The 21,958-nt window shown below is 38.4% G+C and overlaps 1 protein-coding gene across 2 annotated transcripts; it reads left to right on the top strand.

Moving 5' to 3' along the window:
* Positions 1 to 214: 214 nt before the first annotated feature.
* Positions 215 to 20,898, top strand: RB195_012123 (uncharacterized protein; the record flags this gene model as incomplete). 2 transcript variants are annotated; one of them, XM_064193831.1, is made up of 26 exons in its annotated part: positions 215 to 272; positions 4,449 to 4,570; positions 5,880 to 6,019; positions 6,156 to 6,227; positions 8,875 to 8,950; positions 9,045 to 9,159; positions 9,323 to 9,445; positions 9,783 to 9,864; positions 9,950 to 10,028; positions 10,861 to 10,967; positions 11,035 to 11,111; positions 12,696 to 12,783; positions 13,504 to 13,638; positions 13,704 to 13,808; positions 15,144 to 15,215; positions 15,278 to 15,413; positions 16,899 to 16,974; positions 17,045 to 17,124; positions 17,192 to 17,315; positions 17,389 to 17,505; positions 17,859 to 17,978; positions 19,051 to 19,145; positions 19,211 to 19,287; positions 20,070 to 20,189; positions 20,600 to 20,710; positions 20,844 to 20,898. In XM_064193831.1, 26 exons carry the CDS (start codon positions 215 to 217, stop codon positions 20,896 to 20,898), a joined length of 2,562 nt encoding a protein of 853 aa, XP_064051413.1. The 2 variants fall into 2 exon arrangements, with proteins under 2 accessions (XP_064051413.1, XP_064051414.1); XM_064193830.1 differs by lacking the exons at positions 215 to 272; positions 4,449 to 4,570.
* Between the last annotated feature and the right edge of the window lie 1,060 nt (positions 20,899 to 21,958).

Genomic DNA, 21,958 nt, shown 5'->3' with positions numbered 1-21,958 from the left:
CTGTTATTCGTATTCGCATCCGCTCCTTGAGTCCGTTCCGGTTACCGCGTACCAGATAATATGATGGAATGAAGAATGAATTTCGAAACATGGCTCTTTTTATAGCTGCGAAGGTGGACGGATCTAAAAGCGCGCGAAACGAGGAGAGCTGTGCGACCTTGTCGCGTCCGCGACACGCGTCCTTTAGATGTTACGAATGTGATGTTGGATTTGGATGTTGGAATCGTGCGACAGCGTGGACAATGGAAAACGGCTAATTATGATTGTTGAAGGTGGATTCCGGGAGGCCGAAGTGAGGAAAAAATACTTCTGCTCTTTCAAAATTCTGAATTCAAATTGGAAGAGATCTAAAAGATCATTTCCATATTTGAACAAACAGTTTCGCCGGGTGAAGAAGTTATCCATTAATATCAAAATTAATTAAATTTGTAAATCCAAAATTTCTCCTCCGGATCCCGGCCACTCCTAAAGCGGGCATTTGTCGCGTAGAATGGATTTTTTATTCAGTTCTGAATAGTGATGGTCGTTAACCGATCTCAATAAATTTGTGACAGCATCCCGAATAAACCTAAAGGAGAGCTACTCTTGCGCTGATAAGGAAAAGCCAGTAATCTTGCTCAACTGTGTCGAAGAACGAGCTGATTAATTTAGGTATGTACTTTGAATTTTCAATTTTTCATGCGATAGGAAACAAAATCTGGATTTTTTTTGGTTTTTTTTGGCTTCTTTTTTGTTTAAAATCAGTGAATTCTACGGGTAAGGATTAAACGAACTAGCCTTGATTTTTCCTGTGTTGAAATAAAAATGTGTATAAAAATTGTGTTCTGAGTCCTTAGAACTAATGAACCAAGCCAACTTTTTTTTTCAGAAGGAGGCAGTTTCAAATATTTCAATCACGAAAAAAGAGAAGAATAGAAAAACAATGGAAATGACAAAACGGAAAATGAGAAGAAAATTGTGAAGAAGATTAGAATAAAGGGGAAATGAGGAGGAAAGGATAAGAATAGAAGGAGAAAGTTTGAACAGTTCTTTACATTTCAGTTGTCTTTTTATCTGAAACCTGAAATCATTCTCTTCGAGGCCAAGGTAAGCGAAAAAAAATGAAAGAGAGGCGATCTTTCAATAAAATAAAAATAAAATTTTTCCACAAAGTGTCCTTTTAACCTATTTTTGAAATATTTTTGCTAAAATTTAATCAGATTTAATTTTGGCTAGTGCTATGTTACGCAATGAAAAAAATTGTCGAAGACGTTTCGGGTTTGTTGAGAGAAGAAATAGGAGTATATTTTATCTGTTATACTTATTTTATTTATCATTTATTACTTATTTTGGTTACATATCTCAAATAAATAAATAAATAAAATAATCTAAATAAGGGCGAGTGTAGTGTAGCGGTTAGAGGTTCCGCTTCCTGCACGAACGATCGGAGGTTCGAATCCGTCCCCGTGCTCACCAAGGCCTTCATTCCTCCGGGTTCGATAAATTGGTACCAGACTTGTCTAGAGGATAAAAACACTGACTTGACACATCGGCTAGCCACCGCAAGTCATTGTATAGGCCAGATACACGTTTTTTTTTTTCGCAAACCTCAAACGATTCTGAATTGAAGTGGACGTGAGGGGGCACATCCCAAGCGGATTGATCAACGTCAGAAACTTTATCCTTTGACCTTCATGTCAGTATAGTAGCAAGATAAAGGGGTGTCAATTGCTGTTCAATATTGTAAGTTCCTTATCTCAAATAAAAAAATAAATAAACAATTAATTCATGTAATTCTCGCATGAAGCATTGATGAAAACGTTGAATCTGTGCAACTAACGTCACGGGAAAAGATGAAGAAGACAAATTATTCGATAAAAGTTATGGAACACCTTAAAGCACAAGTTTTGAGATTTTTTTTTTAGTATAAACAAAGCTTGAGCATCCATAATGCACAGTCAGTAAAATGTTTACATTTGTGTGTAACATATCCTTATTCGGTACTACCGTTCACTTGATAGCATAAGATCAGGATATTGTTGCAGTGTTGTTAGGTGGAAATAAGGATTACTTTCTATTTGGTTACCTCTTTACTTCCTTTGTTTTGAAACAGATTTTTTCTGATTTTTTTTATGGAAGCATTATTTCGAAGAGTAGTCATCTCATCATTGTGACAATGCACACCAAAATATTTCCGGAAGAAAGTGGAAGCTACTCAGATCCATGATAAAGAAATGTGTAAGGACTTTTCTAGCACGGATCAAATAACGACTGACTAACATCTGCATGAGATCACCGGATCGTTGGAGACTCAGGTAAAAGAGCTTGATTCAGCAATATGGTTATGCGGTACTTTCAGCTGAATGACAACCCCTCCAGTAAAAGTTTCTCAAAACTGACAATGTGTCTTCGTTTGCTTTTTTTTTTGAAAATCAATCATTGCATACATATTCTTCAGAAGATTATTTCCCTTCAGAAGAAGATGTTTTTTTTTATAATAATTGGTGATGCTTTTCAGCACAAAAGCACCTTCACATCAAGTATTTACTCTAATAATTGAATAAGAAGGAAAAGTACGGATTGAATGGTTTACCAATTTTTACCAGAAAAAAAAGTCGAAGAGTTTCATAGCCGAGTAATTTTTTCCATCGAAACTTTCTTGAATCAGCTACTCGTGTCTTTTTTTTTCATTGCGTAACGATAGCACTAGCCAGCTGCAACTAGGAGAATCAAAATTAAACCTGAAGAAACGTTAACAAAAACGTTTCAAAAATTGGTTAAAACAACTCTTTATGGGAAAAAATTTATTGCCATTCATCCTTAAAAGAAAATTCAATATTCGGTTATGTATTTTGTTTTGTTTGAATTTCATCTTGTTTTCCTTCAAGATTGCCTCTCTTTGGCTTTTTTCCGCTTAATTTGTCTTCGAAGAGAAAGATTTCAGGTCTCAGATAAAATGACAACTGAAATGTGAAGAATTGCTGAAGTTTTTTTCCCCTCTATTGTCATCCGTTCCTTCACGTTTCCCCTTTATTCTCATCTTCTTCACAAATTTCTTCTTATTTTCCGTTCTGTCATTTCCATTGTTTTTCTATCCGTTTCTCCTCCACACATTAATTTTTGCCAGATACACCTCATTTTTTAGTACTTGAAATATTTTAAGTTACCTGCTTATGAAAAAGTTGGCTTGGTCCATCAGGTCTAAGGATCTGAAACACAGAATATTTTTTACTCATTTCTTTTCAACACAGGAAAAATCAGGGCTATTTCGTTTAATCCTTACTCTTAGACTTTACTGACCTTAAACAAAAAAAGAAACCAAAAGAAAAAAAAATCCAGACATTGTTTTCTATCGCATGAAAAATGAAAAATTTGAACACACACAATTTACCTACCTAAATTTGTCAAACTCGTTCTTCGACACGGTTGAGCATCGGATTTTTGGGTTTGAAGAGATTATTTCTCGTTTCTTTTTTAAAATAATAATTAGTGATGCTTTTTAGCACAAAAGCACCTTCACATCTAATATTTACTCTAATAAATGAATAAGAGGGAAAAGTACTAAGTTTTCCTGATCACTGCAGCAGTAGCTCTCCCCGCAGTTTCTTCTGGGATGCTGTTATCACAAGTTTATTGAGATAGTTAGATCGCTTAACGACCATCACTTTTGAGAACGGACAAAAAAAATCTATTTGTTTGAAATAAACCGTGTTTATTCTCATTCTATCCAGTGTTGGGACCGATAGATTATCTATTCAGCATTGGAAGCGAATATTGCTCCCAATACTGAATAGATAATCGCGAAAAAACAAACTGGTCGATTCAGGTGAGTACTTGAATATTTTGTGCAATCGATTCGTCGTGCATTTTTTCTCCACGGCGAAATTCCAGTTCAATTCGTAGATATTATCGAACGTTTATTTCGTTTATTGCATTTCTCTCGAATGAATCACTTTGCTTTGTAAAATAGAAGATCTACTTGCTTACCCGAACCGATGCATGCCCTGCGATATCTCAGCTCTATATTTCAAATTCGATAAATTCGATTCTAAAGTATCGCGTAATCGTGAACTAGATAACTGAAAATTCTCAAACTCAAAATTTTCCAGCATCCACTGGATTTCTAGGGAAACTGGAGCGGAGAATTTGAACTCTGATGGGTGTTCTCTACAGTAACGCGTCCTCTACATGCATTCTGCCTTTCATGAATATTTCTTTCTATTCTTCCCAGACGCTTCTTTACCAGTCTTGCTTATTTCATAGTAGTTCACGAACTATGAACATCTAGGAAAATGTCTAGAATTTTCGTTATTATACCGTAGACCAGTGCAAATATCTACATTTGGAGATTTAACCACCGACTGATTTTTCATTTTCCATTCATCAGCAATTATTTTGAAGTAGAATCTTCTTCAGTTTTTTTTTTACTTTAATTTCTTTACACACGCCCACATACTTGATGTATTAAGTCTCAAGTTTTCCTGTCACCAATAGGGAAAAGAAAAAAAGGAGGACTGTGTCATTTATCTGTGCATCTGCTATTGTCATCCATGTTCAACAACGACAAAAGAAATCCCGTCAGATTTTCCACGTAAGCCAATTTCCAATCGTTCTCTAAAGTTGGACAGACGCTTTTATTCCACCGCCAATCCTATCTCCTGCAGATATCGAAGGAAAGTTTGTATAAACGATTAAATCGGTACACATTTAATCAAAAATTCTTATCTTCTCCCATTCTCACAATTGTGAGCAGCAAATAACTTAAAGGCATCACTCCACGAATCTAAGGTGGTACGGATTTCAGGTGGAGTATTCGTATACGGGATGAGAGACTATGGAGAGAGGGGTGATTCCGTCCATTTCTTCCTAATTGCCGTAAAAAACGGCCGGAATATGCGGCGCCGCACAAGGCTGGCGCGCTCCAGTCGAACTTCTTGTGGAAAATAGTGCCCCAGAACGCCTGAAGCCGTATCTTCCGGCGGAATATGCGGCGCCGTACAAGGCTGGCGCGCTCCAGTCGAACTTCTTGTGGAAAATAGTGCCTCAGAACGCCTGAAGCCGTATCTTCCGGGCCGTTTTTTACGGCAATTAGAAAGAAATGGACGAAATCACCCCCCTCTCCATAGTCTCCCATCCCGTATACGAATACTCCGCCTGAAATCTGCGCCACCTCAGATTCGTGGGGTGATGCCTTTAAACATTGAAGAAAAGGAATGAATAAAATTTATTTTATTGTCTTTGTCATAGATCTCGAAAACGCAAAATATTCAAAATGACGTTTCATTTGTTCAATGGTAACAGAATTAGTAAGGGAAATACTAGTTTTTTTTTCTTAAACTGAAGCCTGACGTCAGAAGAAAAGCTTTTCAGAGATCCCCTGAGATGTGTTTGATTTCGCAGAGAATAAGGCAAAGAAGGGTGGGTGACAATGCCGCAGAGCTGAACGCTCCTGCGTTTTTCTCTTTGATTTTCGAATACATGTGATATTTAAAGACTGTTAAAGTAGAAGATGAATTGAAAAATAAACTAAATAAGCTTAATTAAAATTTTACTAATCAGCAAATTCTAAAATGAGGCCGTATCTTTTTCGAATCGTCACCTTCACAAACCGAATAAAGTTATTTTCAAGCGGGTGCTAAAAAAAATGAAGCGAAATTTTCAAGTGAGCCTTTAAAAATCCTTTCAGCTCGCTCTGAAGCGTACTTTTTCTTAAGTAATCATAGAAAGTTTTGTTTATTTCATAACTTAACTCAGTTCAGATTCTTTTCTCATTTTTCGTGATCAGATTGTAGCTGCATCGCTAAGAAGTCAACGGTGACAATGAAAAAAAAAAACAAGAAAAAAATGAAAAAATGAAAGAAGTTTTTCCGTTCAACTCCAGCTCAACTCTCAATTTTCAGATGATTACTCGTCATACTAAAGCACTTCTTTTCGCAATCCTCATCCTTATAGCTTTGACATCTTTTACCAGTGATTATATGAAGCTTGTTAATCGTATTTCAACAAACACTATTATGAGGAATTCCTACGAAGAACAAAAGTAGGTCAACAAATCCTCATTTTCCTTTTCCTGTTGCTTCCGTATATTTCATAGAGGTCTGAAAAGGGGGACATCAAAAACGAAAAAAAAAGCACATACACAGCACATACAGCATACTTCTGTTTGGAATTTCTAGAACAGTGAAGACACTGGATTCTGGATTCGTAGAGTTTCAACAACCTACTATATCAACGTTGAAACAAAGGAAGTGAGTTACTTTTACTCTTACTCACTCTTACTTTTACTTACAAACAATTTGATACTCGATTTTTATCGACCATGTTGAACGTCTATGCGAGAAAAGTTAAGTCGCCTAAAAACAGCTCCACCCGGAATATTTTATGAGAGATACATAAGATAATTGAAATTAGTTATATAAGAGCTGTTGATTGCAAAAATTGATTAATCAACCAGAGAAAATACACCAGATTTTAAAAATGATATAAAATTTCACATCATCTAACAATTAAAGTCTAATGTTTTATCAATTTCAAGTAATTGAGCTCAATCGTCACAGATCTCCCTACTAAGACTACATAGGGATCACAGCCAGTTAGTTAGGTACGTGGCGCATCCACAAGGAACAGGGGGAAAACTAACCGTGGAACGAAAGCGACCATATTCCTCTCCGCAGATGCGGATGAATCTAGGAGATGGACTTTCTGCTTTTGCTATGCCAGTAGTGACTCAAACATGTATTCCGTACCCCAGTCCAGCCCAAATACTACAATCAGCTGAGGAGGGGTTACAAAGAAGGCGAATTGGGGTCTCATACAGCAAACAAGCTCCATGTGTCATCCGTACCAAATCTAAACTGACAACGCAGGTACGCTTACATCGGAAGCTGATAATGAAGATTTGATGATTCAAGCCACGAGAAACTTGTGTGCAACGTCAATGAAAGACGACACCAGCTGAACACCGTGTATAAAACTGGAGAAGAACCGTCCAAAGAAACATTCGACAGTAGAGAAGTTGGTGGAGTTGGGTCTTTTTTAATACGAGTATGGCAAAGAACATAGACTTTTTCGCATAACCTTTGACCAGAATCAAACGGTAGCGGATGTGAAAATGTGGTTAAACCCTAGCTTTGACTATCTTCGTGCCTTACGCCAAAACATTAAGCTACGTAGAAGAAGAAGTCAAAGCTTACGTTGATACTAGGATACTCGCACATTTCTTCAAGCTCCAAAGACTTTGTAGAAAGGCCAAAAAAAGAAGACCATGAAGAGAGAAGATAGGCAGTGTTGGCTGTACCTGGAAAGCATACGTTATGGCCGTTGTGAATTTCCCAATTGGAGGACTCTTCGGAGACCGAATGGAACAACCATTGCATCAGAAAGCAGAATCTACAACAACTACTCTTTTCGACAGCCAGGAACACTTGTCTACCAGCCATTTGAAGGAGGATGGATATGTGAGCGATATGTGTATGAGTATGTTGCAAAGGTTCCTCCATCTGAACAAACTACGTGCTACCATGTCGGTTAGAAACAGTTCGGTCCCGAAATTACAAAATCTGAAGATCTGAAGCATTTTCCGCTTGTTCTTATCTTTCGAGTCCGGGATCTTCGACTCAATGAACGAACGTGGTCAAAGAAGGTTTGGATAGGCGTCCCTACTGTACAACTTCACCATCTGGGTTTTGCTGCTGGCTCCGTTCTGATAACGAACACTAGCATCAGCAAAGGCGAACGACTTTTGGCCGAATTAGAGGAAACACGAGAACTGATCCTGGAAAAGGGGATGTTGATGAGGAACGAACGGGTCTCGCATGGCCCATTTATGTCCATCTGAAAGAACATATCCGAACGCACTAGTTAGGTTTATCTAGGTCGAGAAATGAACATGAGGAATCGCCACGAAGGCAGAAAGTGCGATCAGCATCACTGGATGCTCAGTTGGAAGAGTGATGCTAAGAATATTTCACTTCACACAAGCGAGGTTCAAAGTTTGTTCCCACGTCAGCGATCAAGGACCGAAGACGCTGCCACATTTGCCAAGAAAAGAAAAATAAGGTGGATCAGAGATGTTATGCGTCCAACAAAAACCGTTCGACCAGGGTTGTGAGCAACTGGGTTCCACGCGATATTAAACCCACTACAAGAAGACCGCCGACACGATGCTCAGACTTCTTCAAAATGTCCTTCTAAGAAGCATTTGATGCTCTTCGTGTAACTCGCAAAAGGAGAAACCGCTAGGAGCCACCTGCACGCGGTCGGAACAGATGGAAGTATTACTGGCACCCGCTCGAGCAAATCGACGACGAAGGGGAGACAAGATGATGAAGGCGAAGCTCAATCGAAACCCTGAAATAAAATAGATAAATTTTGCCGTTGTTCTACATAGTTGACACACTCCGATTATGTAGCTGTGTACGAGGTCACATCGCCACCTTTAGGGGACTCTGTTCATTTGCTTGAACTGTATATCCAAGATTGGTATTGATATTTATTAACAGCTAACGTTTCGGCGTTTTTGCTTTCGTCAAAGCCTGAAAAAATTAAAGCCTTTAGTGATTTATTCTTTCAAGTGCCTTATCACCTACAGAACGCATCCAAACGGTAGGCAAACTCAAACATCACTCAGCAACTGGCTAGTGCTTACTTCATTAGCTAGACTTGGTAACGCAACAGACTACCACGTATCACAACTACGAGTCACAAGGGTTTTTTATAGGGACCTGACGACCCTGTTCATATTTTAATAAATAGTTAGCTGCATCGATCTGAAACTGTGTAGAACGAGAGAACAATTCAAAGCAGCGCACCTATCGCAAGAAATCAAGCTCTTCAACAGCCAATTTGCAGAAGTATGGTACACCTATTACGTTTTTACTTCTGTACTATTTCCAGATATATCCAACCTGCTCCAGTATCAGACAAATGGATTGTCGTAACATCGATAAATTATCCTTCCAAAGATGTTAAGGTGTGTTAACGTTTATAGCCTCCTAGGAAAGTCTACGTTTATGTCTTCTCAAGCGAAAAATAACGTTGCTTTCTTATTGGTGCATTGATTACAGAGGTTAGCATCGTTGAAAAACTGGAATCTTGTCGTGGTAGCTGACAGAAAAACTCCACCGAATTGGAATTATAAGGGTGTTCACTTCCTTAGTATGGAATATCAAGAGAGTTTAGGTAAAGAAATACAGTGTATTTTACCCTATTTTAAAATCCTATGTTTTAAATATCATTTTTTAACATCCAAACATAAAAAGCGGGAAATATAAAAATTAAAATAAGTTAGTAAGATTAGCATCACTTCGATTTAGAACTACGAATTCATCCTTTTTTCACACAGGTTTTCGCTTGTCCACTGTATCGCCAGAAAACTCGTACACAAGAAAGAATATCGGATATCTTTATGCAATTAAGAACGGTGCTAAATGGATCTACGACACTGATGACGACAACAAACCATATGGTATGAAGTTGAGCATTAAATTTTTTTAGACAAATTATGAAATAAATAACTTAGACAACATCGACCCTCACGGTTTGCTCAGCTGCCCTAACTGGGATAAAGTGAAGTTGTCAGAAATCCAGATATTGACTTTTCACTTTATTTTCAAACCAGAAAATCTTCACTCAACACCAACAAAGTCATTCGTCCATAGGAACAATACTTTTTCATTTTAGATTATGGATAGGATCAATGCCGTGATTCCTGTTATCCATGGTTTTAGAGAGACGTTTCTCATTTCCCGAAATTCGCTCCACTTCGAAATAAGTAATAGAACCTCCTGATTCTTACTATTTAGGTAGAGGACTAGAACAGTTCGACTATAAAGAAAATATCAGCGGTTTATGCTACCAAAGAAGCACTAAATCGAATAGTACTGGGTAAAACATAGATCTGCATTTCCTTGAAAATTTTCTGCAAATTTCCTTTCTACACTATTTACATGTAAGAAAGAACATTTTTTAGCGATAAGCTCTTCAATCCATATCGCTTTTTTGGGAATCCTGGAATGTGGCCACGAGGGTTTCCGCTGGAACATCTAAGGGTAAGCATTATGTACTAGTTAGAGACGATAAAATAAAATGAAGGAAAGGGAATGTAACTGAAAAAGCGTTCGAACGCTACAGAAATTAAACTCCTAGGAATATAGAATTAGAACTATATATTTTCACCAGTGGTAACCCTAACAAGCGATGAAAAATAAGCCAAACTCAGAACTACTTATATTTTTGTCTGTTTGCTTATCATCATAGACTGATGATCCGATATTTTCCGTCATCCCATCAGTTCTCATGAGATCTAAAAGTTTGTTCGTAACATTTTCATTCTTCATTTCTGCTGAGTTTTTGCGTTGTTTAAAGATAACAGGGAAGCTACGGTTGCTAGGATCCCTCAACGAATACATAAGATTACGAATCTAGTTCATTCATTTCAACAAAACATTTCATTCATTCATTCATTTCATTTCGTTTCTCTCTAATTATCCAGAAAAACGGTCTGGAATACAGGCTTGTCGTACCGAGACCACTCTACGAGGCACTGAGTAACATAACACCTAAGCGAGATCAGTCACACGCGCCGCGTCTGGTAGCGAACAGGGAATGAAGCAGTCTCTCCTACTTGCAAGCAGATGCGGTGCGTGTTTTACTCTCGCGGACGCAGTACGTAATGAGGTGGCTCGCAGGGATTCAATGCTACAGAGCCGTTTGTCACACCTTTTTTCTGGACAACAAGAGGAACTGAACGTGATCGCGTCAACACTCGTGAAGTACACCTCTAACCCTATATATTCGTCGAGAAATCCTAACTTCCTCAACTTCGTGATACGCTGCCTTTATATTCAAACCCACCCCCTACAAAGGAGATACATATCATAGGACCATACAAATGGAGAGAATAGGCTGTGCTTCTGCGATTCAATGCGTGCACCAGCCGTTCAACAAGGACTCGTCCACAAAGATCCTGATGTGGATGCAATTTATAGGTTAGACCCTTCTGATAAGTAGACCCGTAAGAAATTATCGTCCAGTGATTCGCTTTCAGACATTTAGGCTTCTCCACGCCGACAAAGAAAATGGTCTAAATGAACGATTCAACGAGTTTGCTTCACCGATAGTTCTGAATTCAGGTGAATGCAGATTTTTTTAAAAGAAACTTGAAAGAATACGAAGAAACGTAAAAGTTTGACATTCTTTGAAACATGGCATAATGGCTGCAACTATTCGATTAACAAACTGAGGAAAGAGCTAAAATTCTTGACATTTTCTGTTACGGCTAACGTTTCGGAGTTGTCGCCTTTTTCAGAGCCTGGAAAGTCAGAACATTTGCAACATATCATCTCAAATGCCTCTTCTAGAAGAAATCATCATGTCCTAAGATATTACCTCGGGAGACAAGAATGAGAAGAGCCAAAATCGTTGTGCTTACTTCAGCAGCCGCGTTGCCTTGATGTTAATGGAAATCCGCGTGGTGGAGTCGCTCCGCTACTACTAATTAGGATGCGGCCCACAAATAACCCGCAGATCAAAACCCGCAAAGGTCTTGATAAAGAACCAATTCGTTGATCTCGGCATTGTACTTTTCCTTTTTATTCATTTTTGACCCTTCTGCATTTATCCAGAACCCGAGTAGAGTTCTCGAACCGCAATTTCGGGTTGTACGATAGGATCGTGGAAATGATGCAGAAAGGAGCATTTTCATGACATTGTCTGCGATGAGCTCCGGGAGAGGTCGCTGCATTTGAGTTTATCGTTCCTTTAGATGTTCTTTGATACGAACACAAGGCGGTCGCCCTGTATCATCGTGTATTGGTCCTCACATGTTATGCACGAAATTATATAGACTACACTAAAAACCATGCAGTCGCCTTCCTTACTAAAAGGGCATATTACACAGTCTGGAGTAAGACAGAAGTGATCGTACATTCTATTTCAAACTTTCAAACTTTCAACTTCTTGAGATTTGTGGGGCGGAGGGTGCTTCCACAATTCCCACTTGGTTCTCGAGAGAAATCTTTACCAGAGTAACTTGTATCGCTCCACTCACGTCGTCAGTTATGAAAGTCAAACATTGATGATGCAGGGACACCACTTTGCACGCATATTAAAGAAAATCGAAAGGCCATGACACACTCATATGCAGTGATCACTCCTGGAATTCATCGCAGTCAATGTCATAAAAATGCTCCTTTATGCATTGCTGCCACGATCCTAAAAAACGAACCCGAAATTGTGGCTCGCAGAACTCTTGTAAATAAATGCAGGACGTCCAAGAATCAATAGAGAGGAAAATTTCATAGCCGATACTAACGAGTTGGTTCTGCATCAAGACCTTTCCGCGTTTTGATCTACGGGGAATCTTAATTATAGCGATTCCACCCCGGGAATATCTGTTAACATTACGGCAACGCAGCTACCTAAGTGAGGACAATGATTTGGGCTCTTCTGATTCTTCTTTCCGGGTGTAACATCTTAGGGGGTGAGGACTTCTTCTGGATAAGCCATTTGATGGAATATGTTCTAAATGTTCTGATTTCCCAAGCTCTAAAGATGCGGTTACCCCGAATTGTTAGTCGTAATAAAATATGTTATCAATCTTAGCTCTTGGTTTATACTGTCAATCGAATAGTACTAAGAAACTCCAGTAATCGACTTTTCGATGTTTTCGAAAGAATCAAAGAATATACTTTAATAAAAGAAGTGTATTCCCTTAGGAACCTATTCACCATGGAACTCTCAGAACACTCTTTTTCACAAGAACGCATTCTTCACACTTTTCTTACCCGTCTCGGTAGCATTTCGGTACGTTTTAAGGTTTCAAATTATTTGTCTAAATTATTCAGCACATGAGTGAAGTAACGAATGTTCTGACAACTATATACGTTGAATACACCAAATCACCATAGATTGCAATCTGTTTTGGGTAAAGGCATCACCCCACGAATCTAGTGGTACGGATTTCCGGTGGAGTATTTGTATACGGGGTCGTAGATTATGGGGAGGAGGGTGATTCCGTTCATTTCTTCCTAATTGCCGTAGAAAACGGCCCGGAAGATACAGCTTCGAACGCTCCGGCGCATTATTTTCTACGAGGAGTTCGATTGGAGCGCGCCAGCCTTCTGCACGTGCCGCATCTTCACACTTTTCTTACCCGTCTCTCCATAATCTATTATCCCGTATACGAATACTCCACCTGAAATCCGTACCACCTCAGATTTGTGGGGTGATGCCTTTAAACTACTAACTAGTGTGCTGTCCCCATACGAAAATTTCTTTGTTATTTCGAAGAGAGGATGCAGAGTAAAAATTTCCTGTTTCAATTTCTGAACTGTGAAATAACACTATAAGTCTCAGTGTTTAGTAACAGAATGATCGGCTGCCCTCAAGAAATGTCCGGTGCTCCCATTTATAGTGTGTTATGCAATCTAAAAGCATTACATTATTCCAGACAACACAAATTTTCTTCTTTACAACGGTTTATTACAGTAGTACTAATTATTAAAGGTGAATTTTTTCTTGCAGAGTAACCGATATCTGGCGTTCATACTTCGCGCAAAAATTGTTGCATTTAATCGGTGAACGAGTAGCGTTCTATCCAGTAAACGCTATACAGTTCCGAAATGCACACGATTATTTAGCTGATTTTAAACAGGAGATGTAGGTGTTTGAATCTTGCAAAACAATTTCATTTGAATGGAAAAAATTTTTATTCTGCAATTTAGAGATGTCTATACGAAATCTGGAAAACTTATTGAATTCATCGAAAAATGGAAATGTTATTCGAACAATATCGAGAGTTGTACGGTGGAACTGGCTGAAGAACTAGGGTAAGAAGAAACTTGTTTGTAACATTTTCACCAAGGAATTTGAATTTGAAGCTCAAACGAGCGAATTCCTCTCTGCAAAATCAACATAATGCTCTCAAAAAAAAAACTTCCTACCTAGAAAAAAAGCTCAAAAAAGCAAATGAATGGAAATTTCTATGGAATTTGAAGACGACATAATTAACGAATTAAAAAACAATGGAATCGACTATCTCACTAACTAACCGCGTAACTTTAGGTAACTAACCTCTTATTTAATACTATTATGATTTATAATTTATTTTATTTTTTATATTTTTACTATTATTCAACAAACTAACCAATTAAACTTGAAAACACGTCAATAGAGCCCAAAATTTCTTTTACAAACGGTATTGTGGGCCAAAGCCACTTCTGTAGAAATTACTGTAGGTTGTCCAATAAGTTTCTTTCCACGTCTTTCCTGGAAGCATTCTTAATTCACATCTTGAGTCCTAGGTCAAAAATCAATTAACCCTATATCAGATCGATATACGATAGTAGTAAATAGTGCACGATACTGCTTAGTATTCACTTAAAATTCCATAGATAAGTCCGGTTTCTTTTTTGCGGAAAAACGCGTGCTTTTTTTTTGTTGCCCCCAAGTTTTTTTTTGCTTTAAAATGGTTTTTTTTAGCGAGCTTTTATTTTATTTTAAATCACAAAACATTATAACAAAAACAACCACGTGGAATAATTTACTGATACTGCGGTCACTTTATTGAGCGGACTAATCTATCGGCCGACTTATCTATAGGATTTAAGGGAATGTTGATTGAAATTTCTTTGTAGAAAAAAAAGACCAAGAAATAAGTAGGAATGAAAATTATGAGACAATCTAATAGAAGATTGGAGGTAACCTAGAAGTTACCATGAATATTTAAAATAATATAGAATAGTAATAAAAAATAAAATAATAATAAAATATTATAGCATAGCAAAACATTTTTATAGTAATGTAGCTAATTTATCTACTCTTTTTCTATTTATTTTTATTTATTTTAATTTAATTATTTCTTTTTATTTTTTCTTTTTACCTTGAGATTTCCAGTCTGGATACCGCTAATTTATCCATACTGAAAATCCCAAAGTCAGTCAAATGATCTACAATCTGCTGAAAGCACTTCTACTACTAGGTTCAGACGTTATTTTCCTCTTTAAACTAGTATTATTCGTCGATAAAATTCAAATAAATTGAAAAATTAATTTCAAAAATTTAAAAATTAAAGAAAATTAACTTTATAATCTCGGCTATATTAACCATCCATTGATAATTGCCCGGTCTCAGAAGATATTTCTCGTCAACCTTTACATATTTAGCCGTAATAACTTTTGGCAAAGACGAGATGGTCTTATGATGAAGCTTTGGATCGATGATCTCCGATCTATAGGGTATGTTACAAGTTTTAAAATAAAACTGGGGCAGAGTTTCATGAGAAGTTGCACTTTTTAAGGTATGAATTCCCGAAAATGGTCGCTGAAAATGTTGACGATAATAATTGCTGGGGTACAACCGATAACAAGCAGTCAACGTGTTTTCCAGCTCATCTAGAGCTAGAAACGGACATTCCTTTAAATCATAATGAAAAGGTGGGTTTGCGTCAGGGTTTCTGTCATCCTAAATTGACTCGATATGACTAAACGTAGTTAGCCTCAGGGAACATTTCTTAGAATTTCATTTAAAATACTAGAGATACCGGTGAGTATCTGTAAAACATGACTCAGCATTGAATATAATCAAACCAACTACTGGTAAGGTAAAAGCTAGATCAAAATCGTACATTTGTTAACACCAACACCAGCACGCTCTACAGACTCATTTTTCAAAGTGCGAAAGTTCGACCTTCCTTGAATCTTGGCATAGAGATTGCAACTTGTCGATAGTCAAATTAAAGGCATCACCCCACGAATCTGAGCTGGTAAGAATTTCAGGCGGAGTATTCGTATACGGAATAGTAGATAATGGAGAGGGGGTGGGGGTGATTCCGTCCATTTCTTCCTAATTGCCATAAAAAAGGCCCGGAAGATGCGGCGCCGTACAAAGCTGGCGCGCTCCAGTTGAACTCCTTGTAGAAAAAAGTGCGCCAGAATGCCCGAAGCCGTATCTTCCGGGGCCCTTTTTACGGCAATTAGGAAGAAATGGACGGAATCACTCTCCTCCTTATAATCTACTATGCCGTATACGAATACTCCACCTGATTCGTACCACCTCAGATTCGTGGAGTGATGCCTTTAAGCAACAGCCAAGATTGTTGACATTCTCTTTTACGGCTAATGTTCCGGAGTTGTCGCCTTTGTCAGAGCCTGGAAAGTAAAAGCATTTGCAATATATCTTCTCAAATGCCTCATCCAGAACAAATCATCATTTCCTAAGATATTACACCCGGAAACAAAACCAAAAGAGCCCAAATCGTTGTGCCTACCTCAGTAGCCGCGCAGATATCCGCTACCATCACTGCAACGTGGCTAGTGAGGTAGACACAACGATTTGGGCTCTTCTGGTTTTGTTTCCGGGTGTAATATCTTAGGGGATGATGATGATGTTCTGGATGAGGCATTTGAGACGATATATTGCAAATCTTCTTACTTTTCAGGCTCTGACGAAGGCGACGACGCCGAAACGTTAGCCGTAATAAAATTTGCTAACAATCTTGGTTGATGCTTAATTTGACTATAGACAAAACTCATTTTTGTTCCGAGAGATATCACCAGTAGTTTTTTTTTTCTTAGGAGGTTGGGATAGGGGAAAGAGGGACGGTGAACCGAGTTGAGGGGTTAGCTTCCTTCATCGCCTCCAGTAATGCGGTTTGATGACCTACAAACATCATCAGTCCACAGAATCGTCACTTATCTCACGCTTCAAAGAATAACTGGGATAGAATAATTTCTTATTTTGCTGCTGGGAAAACTTGGAATCCCTTGGTCTACTCGTAGATGTCAGCATGATTCAATAAGGTCAAACAAACTCCACTGTGAAATAAAAATGCGTAAAAAATGAGAATAAAACTTTAAAAAATATTTAAAATGTAATGGAAATGAGGCGCAAACAAGTGGAAAAGTTTATAATTTTTCTAGGCTATGGAAAGAATGAAAAAGAAACTCGAATACGCTGAAGAACTACATGACTGGTGTCGTGAAGTTGAACCAGGAGGTAAACCACTGGTGATCTTAACCGCCACACATATGCACCTTAGACCCTTATTGTCCTTAAATCCTTTAAGGTGTTTTCAAATCGTTCAGTAACGATTTTCTTGCCAAAAAACACTCCCATCATAGAAGTCTTGTTGCTAACCTTGGCAAGGTATGTGAAGTTCACCCCCCTGAAATTCGATTATTGATCGATCACCTCTCTTTGCCACCTCATTCAGGTATTGATTATTGTCACCGACCAACGCGGTGCTGGTATCGGTATACTTCAACGTCTATATCAACCATATTTTGCGGTGCTGATTTTCTGTGGGAACCGGGATTTTGTTAGTAGCGGTAGCAAATGTTCGTCGGTCATGTGTGCAGTTGTCAATTGTCATTATGAGATTTGACACAATAATGACAGAGAAATTTCCAGATGCTTCCATGAATACTACGAAACCTTTAAATTTTATAAGCGTTGATGGAGCTGTAGGCCTACTAGCGACAAAATGTCTTGTCCGTGTCAGTCAGATGAAGTTACAGAACGTTACAGGTGAGGTGCTTGAAATTATTCTTGTAGTAATAAGAAATATCATAATATAACAAATAATAAATAGTAAATAAATAATATAGCAGTTAATGTATACTTAATAACTTGCAGTTAATGATTTAATAATTATAATTTAAAATAATAATGCTAAAATTTTCTTTCTCCTTTTATTACCGTATCTTCATTGTCCAATTTTCTTTTTCCTCTTCTTTATGGTTTTCCTAAGCCATTTACAGAGCAATAAGCACTGAATAATTTCAAATTTTCAGAAATATTTCTACCCATTAAAAACATTTATGTGTTGCAGGAGCTTCTGGGAATTTCTGTGCTACGCGCAAAAAAAGAAGTATTTTCAGGATATTATGTGATGAGTGAGGCCTTAACGATACAACTATGGATTTGGCATGATCCAAAAAAAGTCCTATTCCCTGCTCAGAACAGAAAACTAAATCAAGTGTTATGGATTAACAGAGAAGGTGATTTATTCGACATCTGTTGGATCAGTTGAAGAAGAGTGGATATTTCTATTTTTAAAAATATTTTAAAGTATCTGCATGTAAGTATTTCCACCCCCTTTTATTTTATTCGTACTTTTATCAAATACTAGCGATTCGAAGACCAAAGAGTACGAACGTGGATTTAAAGCGAGCATACCACGAATCTGAGGTGGTGAGGATTTCAGGTGGAGTATCCCATCCGTATACGGTGTCGTAGATTATAGAGAGGGGGGTGGTTCCGCCCATCTCTACCTGCATCACTGCAAACAGCCGCCTCCAGAATGCTGTTTTTTACGAAGCCATCTGCTGCAACGCTCCACCCCTTGCGCCGCCTCCGCCCTGCGATTCGTCGAAAATCGACTCGAACTGCCTCGATAGGCAGTAAGGGACTACGCGTGCAAGGGTGGCCTGCTGCAACAGAAGGCATCGTACAAAACAGTATTCAGGGGCCGGCTGCTTGCAGCGATTCAGGAAGAGATGAGCGGAACCACCCTGGTCTCCATAATACACGACCCCGTATACGGATACTCCACCTGAAACCCGTACCACCGCAGGTTCCTGGTATGCTGCCTTTAAGCAAAAAAAAAAAATTTCGTGAATTTTCACGCCGAATCTGTTCTGGGGGTGTTATTAACGTCACAGTTTTTCTATATGCTTCCGATAAGGCTTCAGTTTTCAATCAAACTGATCAAACTGGCTTTTTTTCTCAGCTGCCAAAGTGATGAGACCTGTACAGTGCAGTCGGTTAGAGATTCCGCTGCCTACACGATCGATCTCAGGTTCGAATCCTCTCTAGTGCTCACTAAGCTTTTCATCCCTCCGGGGTCGACAAATTGACACCAGACTTCACGGAGAGGATAAAAACACTGAACTGACACATCGGCTAGCCACCGCAAGTCACTGTAGAGGCCAGTTACACGTTCGTTAATCTCAAACGACCCTGAATTGAAGTAAATGTGGGGCGCACCCCAGCGGATTGATTGACGCCAGACACTTTATCCTTATCGTTTATCCCAATGTGATCTACATAAGCTTATCCAAACATCATCAGGTGCACCAACAGGTGAAACGGCGTACAAGCTTATCACTGAAAAATATAAGAACGATGAAGCTGTGCAAAAAATGTGGAACGAGTATCAACAAGGGGTAAGTGATGGGGGAAAATATTTATGATCTCTTTATGCATGCATTATGATGTGGTAAAATTTTAGTTGTCAGCAAATAACGGTCCACAACAATCTGCTTCATCGCATATACAATCAAACAGCGGATATGCAACTAATAGATTGTGAGTTTTTCATTAAGAAGTACGAAAAACCAATAGGAAAAGTGTCCACCGTCATTAAAAATCCGCTAGTTCAAAAACTATTGTCCACTTGAACTTCTTCGAACACGTCACTCACATAGCTTTGAAGAAATAGAAGTTAGAGTTAGAACCAGGGTCAAACGCGTGATAGGATTTTCCCATTTTTCGGGAGGTCCTTAAAGACAAAACTTGGACCTGGTTATAAAAGACGAAATGTTCAATGATACATAGTTTTCAGTATGTTCAGTAGACGAAATCAGTATGTTAGCAGTAATCTCAAAATCCAAGCTTTCTTTAAAAAAAAAAGTAAAAGGCGATTAAGGTCTTCGAACGTAAGATCCTGATTATCTCTTTCCGTAAGAATTTGATATAGGCAAGAGATGAAATGAATCTGCTAAATCTCAAAGGCATCGCCCCACGAATCTGGTGTGGTGCGGGTTTCAGGTGGGTTATGCCTATACGGAGTCCATTTCTTCCTAATTGCCGTAACAAACGGCCCGGAAGATACGGCTTCGAGCGTTCCTGCGCGCTATTTTCCTCAACGAGTTCGATTGGAGCGCGCCAGCCTTGTGCACGCGTCGCATCTTCCGGGCCGTTTTTTACGGCAATTAGGAAGAAATGGACGGAATCACCCTCCTCTCCATAATCTACGACTCCGTACAGGCATAACCCACCTGAAACCCGTACCACCCCAGATTCGTTGGGTGATGCCTTCAATGAAATGAATCCTTTTTTTCAAAGTGAGAAACAATAACTTTTTTCAGCATCTACATTCCTTCGCAAAAAATCGACTACTTCTCACAGCTAATGCAAATTTTCGACGAAGCAAAACTTCCTGCATCATTCGCTATCGCAAAGTTTCTGGATACAGTGGAAGTTGAAGAGTTAGTAGTTTACAAAAACAAATTAGATTACAAAAGTAAATACAAGATAGGAGGGAAGAGCTTTTTAATGCCCAAAGATTTTATTGCACAGAAATCTGGAAAACAAACTTAAAACCCAAAAAACTAAAAACTTCAAACTCAAAAAAAAAACATAAACTACTTCCGTTTTATATTCACGTTCCACTGTTTCGGCTGAATCGGAAGAAAAGCGGACGTGGTAAAAAAAAATGCAGTCACGACGTCAGAACACCTCAAACAAACAAAAAAACGTTGACAAAGGGGGAGGGGGGACTCTGTGTACTAAAAAATGTCTACTAAAAAATCGGATCCATCACCTTTCTAAGCTCTACGTCTTGGACAATTTCTGATCTCACACAGACCATCCCGATCTCATTTTTTCTGAATTACAGGTTACCATCAATTGCCAACATATTCGTCGGGGAAAAATACTACACCAAAAGTCTTGTGGTTGAAAATCCTATGCAATTTCGGGAACTTTCTAGAATGGATGTAAAAAATAGGTAAGTTCTCATAGAAAAACAGGAAAATTTACAAATTACTTCTAATTTAATTTTAACAACTATTTAATTAGTTGATTTTTTTTTACTTTTAATTTAATTTACTACATACAATTGAATCATAGTTTTCCTACAGGTTCTGCACAAGAATTGTTGCAACGTTCAAGAAAATTCTCTTGGATGACTGGTAATAGTCGTATTGAGTATTTTTAGCCAATTTTTTCGCATTATTTCTTCTGTTTTTTTTAAAGGACATTTCTGTGAAAACTACGGAACCAAAACAATTGTATTGTAAATCTGTTGTATAAGAACCGATAAAAAGAAAATCTATTGATTTTACAGCATCAGTACTCATAACATCAATATTTTAATTTTCATACAAAATATTTATCTTAAGAACTCGAATAACATTATTCTCTTGATAAAAATTGCACCATATATTCAACATGGATCCGTATACATCAAGGCGGCTACAGAGGACCAGCTCTTCCTACACATCTGAGGTTTATAACCTCATACATATTGTAAAACACAATTACGTTAAAGACAGCATCCCAAGAAATCGACGATATTGGGATTCCCGTGGGAAAAGAATACGGTTAAGGATATAGTTAACGAGTATGGGCATCTTCACGTTCAATCCCCCCTAATCGTCCTTAAAAACAACTTGGGATACGGCCTTCTTGTACGAACTCTCTCACGAGGCACCTTATAACGCTGACCATCTATACGCGTCGCTTCCCTCCTCGATCTGTCCATTGGTGTTACTAGCACAAGTTGCTACAGGAACCTTGTTGATTATCGTTCGCTCGCCCGCAGACGCGGCGCGTGCAGGAGTGGCGCGTTGCAGGGTGTCTCGTGGGGAAATTCGTACAAGAAGGCAGTTTCCCACGCCATGTTTCACGACGATTAGAGGGAATTGAGCGCGTTCACGCGCATATTCGTGATCTACAATCCTAACCCTATCTTCTCTTGAAACAATCCTCACATCGTTGATTTTCATTGTGCGCTGCCTTTAAGCGCACTCCTTTTGCGTAACCCTTTTAATACGATGTCGATCATTTAGAAAAGAAATCTTCATAGGTAGCTACAGACCTCCAACACTCACGGAGGATGTAGCTTTAAAAAACAAACCAACTAGAGCTTGAAAATACTCAGTAGACCATGGTAGTGACTAAAGTCAACGTTCTAGTAACGTTCCTAACACTGACAATTCTTCCATTCTACGTTCTTTTTTGTATAGAATTCTGA

This window comes from Necator americanus, chromosome III (genome assembly GCF_031761385.1).
Source record: "Necator americanus strain Aroian chromosome III, whole genome shotgun sequence".
Lineage (NCBI taxonomy): Eukaryota > Metazoa > Nematoda > Chromadorea > Rhabditida > Ancylostomatidae > Necator > Necator americanus.
The sequence above is the reverse complement of the archived record's forward strand: the minus strand, read 5'-3'. Positions and strand labels throughout refer to the sequence as shown.